The 12,486-nt window shown below is 40.6% G+C and overlaps 1 protein-coding gene across 1 annotated transcript in view; it reads right to left on the bottom strand.

Annotated features, from left to right (window-relative positions):
* Window positions 1-2,619: 2,619 nt before the first annotated feature.
* Window positions 2,620-12,486, bottom strand: part of LOC104076680 (serine/threonine-protein kinase OSR1) — a gene marked incomplete at its 3' end in the record, with an annotated part of 59,713 nt that continues 49,846 nt past the window's right edge. Inside the window, exons 7-11 of the mRNA XM_009577615.1 lie at window positions 10,223-10,324; window positions 7,422-7,555; window positions 5,353-5,401; window positions 2,992-3,057; window positions 2,620-2,742 (exon numbers count right to left, since the gene is read on the bottom strand). Of these exons, the coding sequence (XP_009575910.1) occupies window positions 2,620-2,742; window positions 2,992-3,057; window positions 5,353-5,401; window positions 7,422-7,555; window positions 10,223-10,324 (474 nt within the window). The remainder of the gene's footprint in view (window positions 2,743-2,991; window positions 3,058-5,352; window positions 5,402-7,421; window positions 7,556-10,222; window positions 10,325-12,486) is intronic.

Raw genomic sequence — 12,486 nt, 5'->3', positions numbered from 1 at the left:
TTCTATGATTCTATGATTCTATGACTTTGGGGATGTGCTGACATGTATTATTTCTAACTTACTTTTGCTTGTGTAATCAGAGATGATGTGAGTAACCAGTGAAATGTGATTACACCGCATGCCACTGCACAGATTTATTGAGTAACAAAAGTGAATGATTTAAGAGCCCACATAGCACAATTGCTCTAATTTGAATTCAAGGTTTTAAATACCGAGAGTAAAGTAGTTCAGTATGTCTTTATATCTAAAAGGTAACACCAGCAAGTCAGCTTATTTAATGAATTGGGCAGATATTTCTGGTTGTTTGTAATAAATATATGTCTGCTTTCAGGTGCAGTCCTAGCAAGAGACTTGTAAAATACACATTTGTACATATTAAATTCACCTTATTTTTTCTGTAGAGTGGAGACAAGCAAAAAATACAAACACTTCACATTTATGTAGAAGCTTTTATGCAGGATAATACTGAAGTATTTTAGCAAAGTAAGTCAATCTGCAAGCCATTCTTTTACTTTAAGGCTGACAGCAATAAAACGCGGGTACAGCCAGAATCACAGAATGGTTTGGGTTGGAAAGGACCTTTAAAGATCCATCTAGTCCAACCCCTCTGCCACGGGCAGGAATAAAAGGTAACACCTAGTTAATGTAAGTTATTCTATCTTACAACTTAATTAAAATTGCAGAGGGATTACAAGCAGGTGAAATTTAAACCCTGTGTTTGAAATATGGCCAAAACACAGGATTAACACTAGTCCTCAATAACACCACCATATTTGTGGCAAACATCGGCAATTTAAATACACGTCTTAAGATTGCTCAAAAAGGGATCATATGCAAGAGGTGCACAGGCGTTCCTATCCTTCATCTTCGGGCTGAAAAAAATTACTCAAAAGCTGTGCACAGGAAAGACTCCCAGGGCAGGATTCAAGCACCTAAGCAGACATGTAGTGAGTTCTAAGATGACATGGTGCCCTTCCTGACCTCCAGAAAGGTACAGGTCTCCCAAGTTCTGTGTTATATCTACATGGGGTGCCTCCAAAATGGCAATATACATCTACATTTAGGCAACTGAATTGTGATCTACTGCTCCAACACCCATCCTAAAGGTTTCTTGAATATGGGAGACCTAGAAGTAAAGACCAAGCACGGCCCAAATTAGAGAGATCAGAACAGACAGCAGTATAAGAAATATGCCAAAGCTCCAAGAAAAAAAAAAACTAGCTTGAAAAGGAGCTTACAAAAATGTGTGTCAATCTGCTCTTTTCTGCATAACAGGAATGAAACAAGTAAGTACTGTTCAAAACACAGTAAACAGTGCTAAGTCATAGTATCCTGAGCTTAGAGACATGACAGACCAAGTTCTAAGTAATCTCTGAAATAGAGTTAGGGTCTTTCACAATATTCCCTCCTAAAATTTGGTTATATTTTAACCTACAAAAGGAATTTAGAAGATTTCAGCTTATAAAGGATCAAGAATTTCAGTAGTATCCACCTGGTACCAAGAGATCCTCCTTGACCATGTAATACAAAGCTGGATACAGTAAGCTCTTTAAAAAGACACAATAGTTGTTGCCACAAAGTATGGAATTACGACATCAATAGCAGCCTTTAAAAACCCAAGCATTTCAAAGGATGCCAAAAAGAGGCAAAATCTTGCATTTAATATTTAAGTGTCTATACAGAACACCAATAGAAGAAAAAGCAATGAAAGAGAAACGAGAGAAGCTAAAGTTGTAAAGGGATAAATGCTTCAAACCAATACTACTTTTTTTTTTTCCTTTCATATTGAAAAGCTTCCTCTAAAAATCCTTCACTGTCTCACCAATTCAATTACAGAATGATTAAAACACACAGTCCACTTCAAGCTACCTTCTGTAGTGAAAAGGGAACCGACAAGCCATTACAGTCAAAATCCACACTGCTAACTACTGGGGGAAGACAATCTGGAAATGTATTGTAATCTTTTAGTTGATCACTCTGCATTACTCCTCTGTGTTTCTGAAGGTTAGTCTGGGTTTGGGATTTTTCATGTATATGTTGGGGGGGGTGGTGTGTGCTTTCTTGAAGATTTTCAAGTGCTAGACCAATCACTCCTTGTGACTTCAGGGATGCCGTAACATTTTCTACTAGCACTAATCGATCTCAGTGTAACTGAGGGGACAGAACCAGGCCCTTTGTGTTTCAGGTATCAGCCATAAGCACAGGACCTATTGATTTCAGCTCCATCCTGGAGAGGGCAGTAGGACAAAACCTCTCCTGACACTTCCAGAAGAAGGCATCTCAAACAGTCACCACCCTTAAAAACAAAGAGAATATCCTCACTCAATGAATTAGTATGCTGAAATGGGAGCAGACCGTCCGGATTCATGTTCCCAATTATGCTCAGCATCCCTGAATGAGACCAGCTGTGCCCCAGAATGACGACAGAAAAGAGATCAATACAATTTCTTCAGCCTTCAGTCTGCTTTCTCTGGTTTGGCTACAAACTCAAGGGGAGGGATTATAACTCACAGTGTATCATACTTACAACAAGGCCACATGCTTCCCAGAGATATTTAGACATACCACAGTTAGAAAACAAAACAGAGACAGTAAAGCTATTGGAGTTTGAGGACCCACCCTGAGCTGTGAAATTGCTGCTCTGCCTTCCTCACTTTCTTCATCTAGTTCATCATCACTCCATTCCCAGCCACCATCTTCAGTTTTATGAAGACGTCCGCTGGAACCTGGGACTCTCCGGACCTGCTCAGCACAAAGACAGAAAACTGGTATGTCAAGCAGACGGTTTCTACAGTTGATCTTTTTTAGGAGAAATAGCACAAGAGCATGTTCAGGATGCATCATCTGCCAGGGCGCTTGAGTACTTTATTGAAATGTCTAGCTGTGTATCTAGAAAATGCCGTACTACAGTAACTCTCATTAAAAATGTGAACACAAGCACAAAAAAACTAGTATGACTGTAACAGCAAGAGCCCAGGAGGTTTTCAGTACCTTTTTGGATCTTTCAGTGATTGTTGGTGCTCTCTGCAACATCTTCTCTTGTAAAAATTCTTTATTCTGCAAAAGACAAAACACCAAACTTTTGCATTGCTGAAATTGTCCTTTGATTCCTTCAGTGTCTCCGATAAAGAAACTGTTAAGCTATTTCTAGCAGAAAGCCTTTTACATGTTTCACCCCCATTCCCGCAAAGATATTAATCACTTTCTTCCTTTGGACTACAGTATGTGATGTTTCACCCTAAATACCTTTTAAGCTAGCGATGGCACTTTCCCTATGCAAAGTGACAGGGAATTAACAATCGAGGAGGTGTATACTATTACGTCTGATTTACTGGGGAAATGCTTATAACTTATTATATCCCAGCACCTGATACCCTGCTGAGACATTTGGCATTCTTCCACTTGCAGACACTACACCACCTGGAACCAGCCACTTGGCTTTATCTTGCCCCTAAATTTATGCCTGTCCAACTGTCAAAGGTAAGCCTCAGATGACAGGCAGGCCAGGATGCAGGAACCTCTGTATGCTGGAGTAAAGAGACCCAAGAATTAGGGCAACAGGAGTTAGAGTGGCTGAAAAACTGTACAGCACGTGACGTTTAGAGAGGAAGTAAATGCGGTGATCACAACAGAGTAAATACTGGGAAACTGCTGTGATGCTTTACTATTAAATTTCCTCTTCAGCAAGCTACTCTAGACTGGCTAACATGTGGGCTCCTGAGCATACAATTTTCCAACCGCTTGACTACAGAGCCAAACTACTGGCTGCAGAGAAAGCAGGCCAGGCAAGCACCCTGGCATTAGCGCTGGGATCTGGCTGGGTACGTCACACCACACGAGTGGGGTTGGACAGCCCTGCCGTCTCTGCCGATGAAGTGCTCCCAGAACTCGCCCGTGATGGTTTCTTGCACGTAGGATGGAGAGCCTCAAGACACATACTGTCACTTCCTGGTAAGTGGCTCTCAGTGTTATCAAAATATACTTTTACTAACACACACTATATTTAAATATATGGTTCAATACAGACGTATAGAAGTTGGACTCTTCTGTCCTCAAGTTACAGCTGTCAGTTTGGCAGTGGCTGATGTATGAAAGTAATTTAACACCGAGTGTTAACCGGCACACATTTTCACTTTGGTGCTGGTTTAAGTATTGCCTCATTTACAATAATGTTAATTTTCTATCACCACATATGCTAATATGTTACTCTGCAGCAGCTTAATGCAAGCATGAAGGAGATTTTACACACAATAAAGTATAACATGTACCAGAACTCGCATAACCAGACGGAGAAAGGTCAGCAATGTGTAAACCATCTTGTCACTTTGGACACCAAGTGTGCATCCAGTGTACAGATACAGACTATTCAGTTGCCTAAAATCCCATTATGGACAATGAAAACCTAGTTAATACTGTCAAGAGCCCAGGCATCAATTAAACTTGCCCTAAAGCAAACTCCTACATTTCACAAAATGGATGACTCTCTAGACTTCCTTGGTTGCACTTGTTAGATTTCTGTCAACTTTAACAGGACATCCAGCTCCTGTACAGATACCTAGATGTGGCCACTTCCATTTAAGCATCATCATCTGGGCACTGAAAACTACTTTGATTAATTGGTGATGCCGCTGTACTATCCCAGGTATCAGGTATCTTTTTGACAGTTTAATCTGTGTTCTGCTATAAAACTCATGTATTTTGATCACAAACATGTCACAGAAAAAATAAGCAAACAGAAAACATTTCCTCATTCCCATGGAAATATAAATTCTCCCCTGTATTATTTCTGTCTGTCTCCCCCAACAAGACCTTGCACATTGCATATGCACTAATCTCCAGGCAGTAATTACATAAATGCTCACTGGCAGTTCACTTCAAAGCTAGAAATGAAAGTTTCCTACTATTTTTTATCACAGGATCTTCACTTTCCATAAGGCAACACAGGGTGAAACAGTTTTAGGTAGCCCTCTGCACAGTGGGCCTCATTCACTGCTTTGCATACAGACTGATTATACAGCTCAGTAAAATATAAGTTACATTTACTTTATGGTTGGAGACACAGCCAGAATGGCACCATTATAAGAGAAGAAAAAACCCCAAAAGCCACTGAAAGACATTTAAATGCTCAAGAATTTCTAGATAATTTCTCTTAATAGCAGCATACACAAGGAGGTACAGAAGAGGGGTTTCATTCTGGTCGTTCACAATGACCCATTCAACTCATTCAGCTACACTGGCCCTAAGTGAAACAGCCCACACTCATGCCAATAAAGCTGTCACCATACCTATCATACTTCTGAAAAGTCCACTCCACAGCCTCTGCACAGATCAGTTTAGGAAGTGTTTTCTTACCTTTGCTTTCGTGAAAAATTTGTGTCTTAAGAGTTCTGCTGCTGTCGGTCTGTCAATGAAAACAGATGCAGAAAAAACAATTATAAATGCTCCCTTTCAACACAACAGTCTTCCAGGATGCTGCAGCCTGTTGTAACATGGCATCTCATAAGGGCATCGGTTTCTCCTGCACAATTCCCCTAAAAATCAGTCAATCTATTCCAACTGATTTTTACACCGGCAGTCTTTTAAACACTCGGTATATTCTGATCAAAGCCTATTCCGTTCAAAAGCAATGAATAACTCAGGGGCGGGGGGGAGGAAGTTGCTCCCATTTTGATGCTGAACTTGAGTCTCTTAGAGCCAGTTTGATAGGATCACAGAAACAATTTGCTCAAAATTGAAACAAAAGATCATTACCTCCAGCAGGAGTGCAGTACTTGCCATGTACAAGTAACAGAGCTATTTCAGAGATACTTGATTATACATGTGTGTAATTAGTTCTATTAAACACAGGCAGGACAATCAACCTTTGTCTAATAGAAAAGCAACAAGTACAAACTATTTTCCCCTTTAAGTTAGACTTTAGGATAAACACTGTAAAGTAAAAGACATTCCTTGGTCAGTTTAGAAGGAGCTTTCTAACAAAAATCATCCACCTTATAGCAAGGGAGCCCCCAAAATAATTAAAAAGCAATTGCACTAAATTCTCCTCTTTGAGAGCCCATACAATATGCATAAGCATATCTGAATCTGCAAGTTGCTCATTATGGGCCAGCCTCCTGCTCCCGTAGTCAGGATGATGACAGTGGCTGTTAGCGGTGCTTGAGAAGAGAGAAGGGACATGCCATGATTCAAAGTGATCATGTTCAATTCTGATCAGCACACATTCTAACCTGCAGGAATAGGAGATGCTTTAGAAAGGAGAAAAAACATCATGCTGGGAAAAAGCCTTGCTATCAGCATTTATCAAGCACTCCACCGGATTCATTAAGCATTTCAAGTGTTAGAAGAGAGATCTCCCATTCTCACGATGTGCGAGAAGCCTTTGTTCCTGGATCCATCACAAGAGGGAACTGAAAAATGTCTTCACTATTATGATTTTATGAAGGGACTTCTCCCTCTCCAGAATTAGTTTGCTTACCGAGGAAAAAAGAAAACTAAGAGGTATAAAAACTGATCTATGGGAATGCTTGTTTCTTTACTTTTGCATTTTAAGGAACACTATTTTTAATGCAGGATGAACACTCCTTTAAACAGCTTTACAGAGACTGGCAAATGCTATGACTGTCGTCCACAGAAACACGTCTGAGTTCCCCTGTGTGACAGGCTGTGGGTTTTAAACAGTGCCATAGACAGCCAGACCCTCACGCAGCTTTGAACAATGCCATAACATAATGATAGAATGCTACCCTGGGAACCACAACATACGCACCACCCCCTCATAGTATTTCTAACATCAATGAGTAGTCAAGCTACTGTTACAAGGAAGACTGAAAGTGTCGTCAGGTCACTTAAGCAATCTGTATTGATGAAAACATGTTGGTAAAATTTGTCAGTGTTTTTCCTGATTTCCCCCCCGCCCCCCAAGCAAATATTACTTATAATTAAGCAAGTCAAAACTACACTGAAGGCCTTCTTTGCACTGGCAAATTTTAAAAAGTTTATTTATGAAGCTTCGCAAGCAAACACATATTGCCCAAGGTGCAATTTCTAATTTATAACCACAGAGCAGTTTTGACTGGGAACAAAACATGAACTGCAGTCACCTGCTGGAGGTGGCAAGGGGGAGAATGGCACTACACACGCAGTGGACTGGGATGCACTCTCATTAACCCAAATGGGAGATGTGTGCCCTGGCCAGGCACGATGCCGGACATTTATCCTTAAAAATAAGGACAGCCAAGAGAATTTGCTGCCACACAGCAAGATTGCTGCGTTCATCGGGACTGAAAGGCTGGAGTGGCAGAGCGTGTACCCTCTTTAAAAAATATGGAATACAACGAGTTTTGTGGTTTTTGTTTTGTTTTGGGGGTTTTGTTTGTTTATTTGTTTTTTCTTAAATTTATTTTAGTGTTATGAGTTCTTACCTTTTCTCGGGGTCTTTTTGTAGGCATGATGAAATCATCTTCCTAAATGATTTCCCATACTTCTTCAGCATCTCCTTATCTTGCACACCGGTTTCCAAAGACGGAGGATCATTTTGTAGCGTCAGCATTAAGACCTGAAAGAGTTATGTCTGTTGGCAATGAGATTTTTCTTGGCCGTTGTTAGAGACCAATCTTGGGAACACCATATTTTCAACAAGCATTTTCATCAAGCATCTGGGTCAACAAAGACTGTTTCATTACAACAGCTCTCTGAGGGTAGCGTGAGCTCAGAGTGAAGTTTCTAACGATTTAGACTGTCTCCTCGCATTCACCAGACAGCAAAAACTCACCTACCTCTTCCTCAAGGCAGTTACAGGGTCTCTCCTCTTCCCTCTGCTTCCCACATTCACTAACTTCATAGAAACAATTATTTTCAAAACCTTTATGCCTCTGCAAATTCTGACTGTCCGCTGAGAGGTTCAAGACTCGTACAACAGGATCTAGAGAGAATTACCTCCATGAATCTAGAGAGAGTTACCTCCACTTCCTTTCCTTGAGAAGTCAGGCTAATTTATACCCAACAGCCTATGCTACTGTTTTCCATCACATCTCCTGGCCCATGCTGCAGTCTGTGGGCCAAACACAAGGTCGGGATGTGCTTTCAGGCCCGTTTGGTGTGATTAAAGGTATAAGCATAGCAGAACTTCTGCCAGCCTTCCTCTTTTGAGATAAGCAGTTGTGCAAAGCATTTGATTCAAAGGCTCTCTTTAGATCTCCCTGCAGGTGTTTCTTAGCTAGAAATTAATGTAAAAGCAGAAGGGCAACATAAAAAAATACGAGGGTTCACTTCCATGTACCAATGCGACAGCAGGTGAAGACATTTCTCATACAAGCACCCATCAAGCCAAACTGATTATTTCCCTTGCATCACTCAGATACTCTGAAGGAAAGGAAGAAAATTACTCATTTCCATTTTCACTTGTCACCTACATACAGACGAATATCTATTTTTAGAAAAGGAAGCAGCACATAGCACATCATTTAAATAGCTTTCAACAGCTATATTGCTCAAAGCAGCAAGAGCCCATCAATCTAGTTGAAATTGTACAGTTCATGACAGAATTCCCTGCTTTCTTCCCCTCTCCTTGGAGGGTCACTTAATGCATGGGTCATTTTGCTGCGTGACAAAATTAATCTGCACTGAATACAATTACATACAATAAATAAAACACAGAAGTCTTTTGCAGGCTGCATGACTGGAACCCATACCTAATAGAATTGGAGACTCATAATTCTATCTACCATATGACAACGCACGATACTAAATAGGTGATCTTTGTATTCAAAGCTACAACCCATGCATTCAAAACATGATAAACAGAAGTATAGCTTGCAGAAGCTACTGCAAAATGCTACCGCACAGCACAGAAGGAAGTATCAATGAAAACAGCAACAGCTAAATCAGCAACACATTTCCCTGAACTCCTCGCTGCTCTGCCACAGTCACTGATACGGTACGAACTTTAATGGCATTTCTAAACCACTCAGCTACTCAACAGTCCCTGCACAGAGATGACACAAATCTTAAAATTAATACTGTTCTATGAGAGTTAAACCAGTGTGAAGTCCTGGCATTTAAAGCAATACACAGATGTCCCTGTTCTAATGAGTTAGGAGCTATTGGATTCCCAAATGCTATTGTACTTGAGAGGTAGAGATGCACCCAAGTCATAAAGAGGTGACACCCACCTTGCATAGCACTCCAGCAGTTAGAAGACTCAGAAAAGGAAAGCTTGCTCCATGGTATGGCTACAATAGAGGGACTTGGCACCCAGAGGCCTCATATCCCAGGTAACTAGTCTAACCATAAAGATTAGAAAGGGCTCTCCACCCTCTCCTGTCCGATTCGAGGGAGTATTGCCTCCCAGGAGTAGCAGAAAAGTGGCCTTCAAGAGGGTGGGAAATGCAGAAGGGACTAACAGTTTCGTGATTGAGACAGGGGCTAAGGAAGATGATATCAAAGCTCAGTAGAAGGACAGGATGCTTCAGACCTCAACTGATGGGGTTAACTCTGCTGACTTTAAGATGTAGACTCCCTGAAAGAAAAGCATGTTGGAAGCAGCTCCTGGTTCAAGAGTCAGAAAATAGGGAGGGAAAGTTAGCCAAACTATATGGCGATCCAAAATTCAAGATATTTAAAAAAGATTTTTGAAGTGTCAGTGTTAAAACAAGAACATTTCCTCCACCTCAACTTCAATAAAATACTCATATTGTCAATACCACGCTATTTCATACTGATGTGGTACTTTCCAGAAATGCCCTACCCTGGTTTGGTGATTGACAGGACTGTGTTGGCATTAAACAAAATAAGATGTTCTTTTGAATAACTGGTAACAGGATTTCTGAGAGGTATCAAGAAGGATTATCAGCGCAGGAAAAGGAATGGCTCACCATGCCAGTATCACTGGATGCCAGATAACATTTTCTGAATCATTATTTATATCCCTAAAAACATCTGCTGCCTTCAGAGGCTCCAGGATTAAAACACACAGCACTTTCCTCAAGAATGGTGACTCTGGCGTGACTCAGGATCTAGATAAGAACTGCGCACAGTTTCAGATAATGCTGATTAAGTGGCATATTTTTAAAAGGTGACTTCAGACAAATCCAAGAACATCATGATCCACAAGTGCAAGTTGAGAAGACAAACTCTTCAATGAAGCATGCTGGCCAAATTCTTGAAAACACCCACAGAACACACTGATCCTTTATCTTGCGCAAGTATCTGGAGACCTGCTCACCTTCATCGGCGGGTATTTATGGTAAGGAGCTGCCCCTGTAGCCAGTTCGATTGCAGTGATCCCAAAGCTCCAGATGTCTGCCTTGAAATCGTATCCTCTGACCTGAAAAATATTAGAGGATGTTAACATATGCCTCTTCTATCCTACACTACAATCCCTTTCTTTAGCCTATTACACATCCTTTTGCCCTTTCCTTCCTTTCTCCTCAAATCCGGAAAGTCCAACACTACAGTGTTAAAGAAATGGAAAGAACACTTTCTCCTTCTTCTCCCCCCAGCTCCTTATACCTCCGAGGAGGTGTTTTAGAAGCCATACTCTGATGAAAATTATGGTGGTGGGCTGTGCAACTAGGACTGCTCTGCCATAAACCTCTCCATGTGTAGAACATAAAGGGACACTGGGTTAACACAGGCTCTAACTTCTACACAAAGACACAGAGAGTCATTAAACAGTATAATGAAATCTCATAGTTAATAGATGGACTGTTATCCCCTTGGGACATATGCCTCACTACACTTTTAGTCAACCGCTTAATCAATCTGACTGCAAACACGCTCGATCCTGAAACTTCAGTACACAACACCTCAGTAAAGTGCCCCTCATTCCTGTCTGCAGACTAGTATTTCCCTCCACTAATTAATAATAGCTTCTGCACTTGACATTAAACACAGACTTGTTCAGGAAAATTTATAGCATTTACTTCCTCTCATGCACAGGAAAAAATATTTCATATGCCAAAGCGGTTACTTCCTTGTTATCATTAGGTAATATTTTGGCACTTGCTTTCTCTGCTACAGGGGAGAGACATCATGTACTAACTTCAAGAGCAGCTACAAAAATCAAAGCATTTTGGCTGCTTAGAATGGGTTTGTATTTCTTCTCGCTAGACTATGGAAAAATGAATATTGAATCAAAGCTAATAGGGATATTGTGCTCAGCTAACCTAACAAGCTTTAGAAGGACGCTCATTGTGATGAAGCCAAAAACACTCCCCAAACTACCTTTAAGATGATCTTCAATTTTGGCAAACAAACAAGAAAAACCTCTTGCACTATTTTTCATATAATACTACAGTTGAACTGAAATTTATTATAGCAACAGGAGTTTATATCTTGCATTAATTTAATCAACTCTGTAGGCATCATTTTCATGAGCCTTGAAGGTCTGAAAGGCTTCCTGAAGTGCCACAGTTTATGGATGCCATGATTATGAATAGACTTCAAGTAATTTAACTAAACAAGCACAGATACCTAGTATAATTTAAAAGAACACAGTGCGGGGAAAGCATGTGCTGTAAGGGTTTCCCCCCCGACACACACACTATTTTTAGGTCTTGAGAGTAAGTTTGGGACATTTTTTAGCTTTTTCTTTCAGTTAGTATTGCACACATCTAAACACTGTACAACTCCCCATTCCCCACAGAGATTTTAACTGTTTAGTGGTTTTTTTTAATTATATCATATAATACTGCTTGCAAATGAAAGCTATGAAGTTCAAAACCATCTAGAGCAGTGCATCTTGACATCTGTCCAATACATATTAGTCACCACCCTGCAGTTAGTTTACATCAACAACATTTATTTTTCTCATCAACTTTTTTTTTGCCATAAATCCGTCAAGTGAACATACATTAAAAGACAACGCTAGGCTATCATGTATTAACATCCTAAAGGAACTTAATGATGCTGAAGTAAACCAGATGGAATTGGGTCAATAATATCTACATATCGAAGGCTAACCTACAGCAACCCCTTCGTCCTTTTTCCTGGGTTGGATATAGCGGCTCAGAGTGACACCTGCTGGAAGACAGCAAGATGATATAAATGGACATTGAAAGATTTCACATCAGCATCCAAAATACCTCCTTACCATCTAATATCTGCAACATATGTGCACAGCCTTCATGGAAGTATTGGTCTCCCTAGAAAAATCTGCCTCCTTCGAAAACAAATCTGTTGCATCAAGACCCCCCCTTTGTCACTAAAACCATCATTTCCCCTTTTTAGCACCCTCCTTAAGATCTTTTTCCCCTTTTTAGCACCCTCCTTAAGATCTCTTTTTCCCTGTTGTCCTGGGGATTGCAGCCACCCTAACCACAATGAGCCTGGAACAGCACTGTTAGGTCCCGGCCAGCCTGCTGTGCCCTGTGCACCAGGACAGGACACGAAGGACAGAAAAGCAAGGGACAACTCTGATCTGGTTTTGGAAACACTGAATACTCTATTTTTATTTATTTTTAAATCAACATAACAAAAAAATCCAGA

The sequence above is a fragment of the Fulmarus glacialis genome, unplaced genomic scaffold, assembly GCF_000690835.1.
Source record: "Fulmarus glacialis isolate BGI_N327 unplaced genomic scaffold, ASM69083v1 scaffold28765, whole genome shotgun sequence".
Classification (NCBI taxonomy): Eukaryota; Metazoa; Chordata; class Aves; order Procellariiformes; family Procellariidae; genus Fulmarus; species Fulmarus glacialis.
This window is presented reverse-complemented; position numbering and strand designations above follow the sequence as displayed.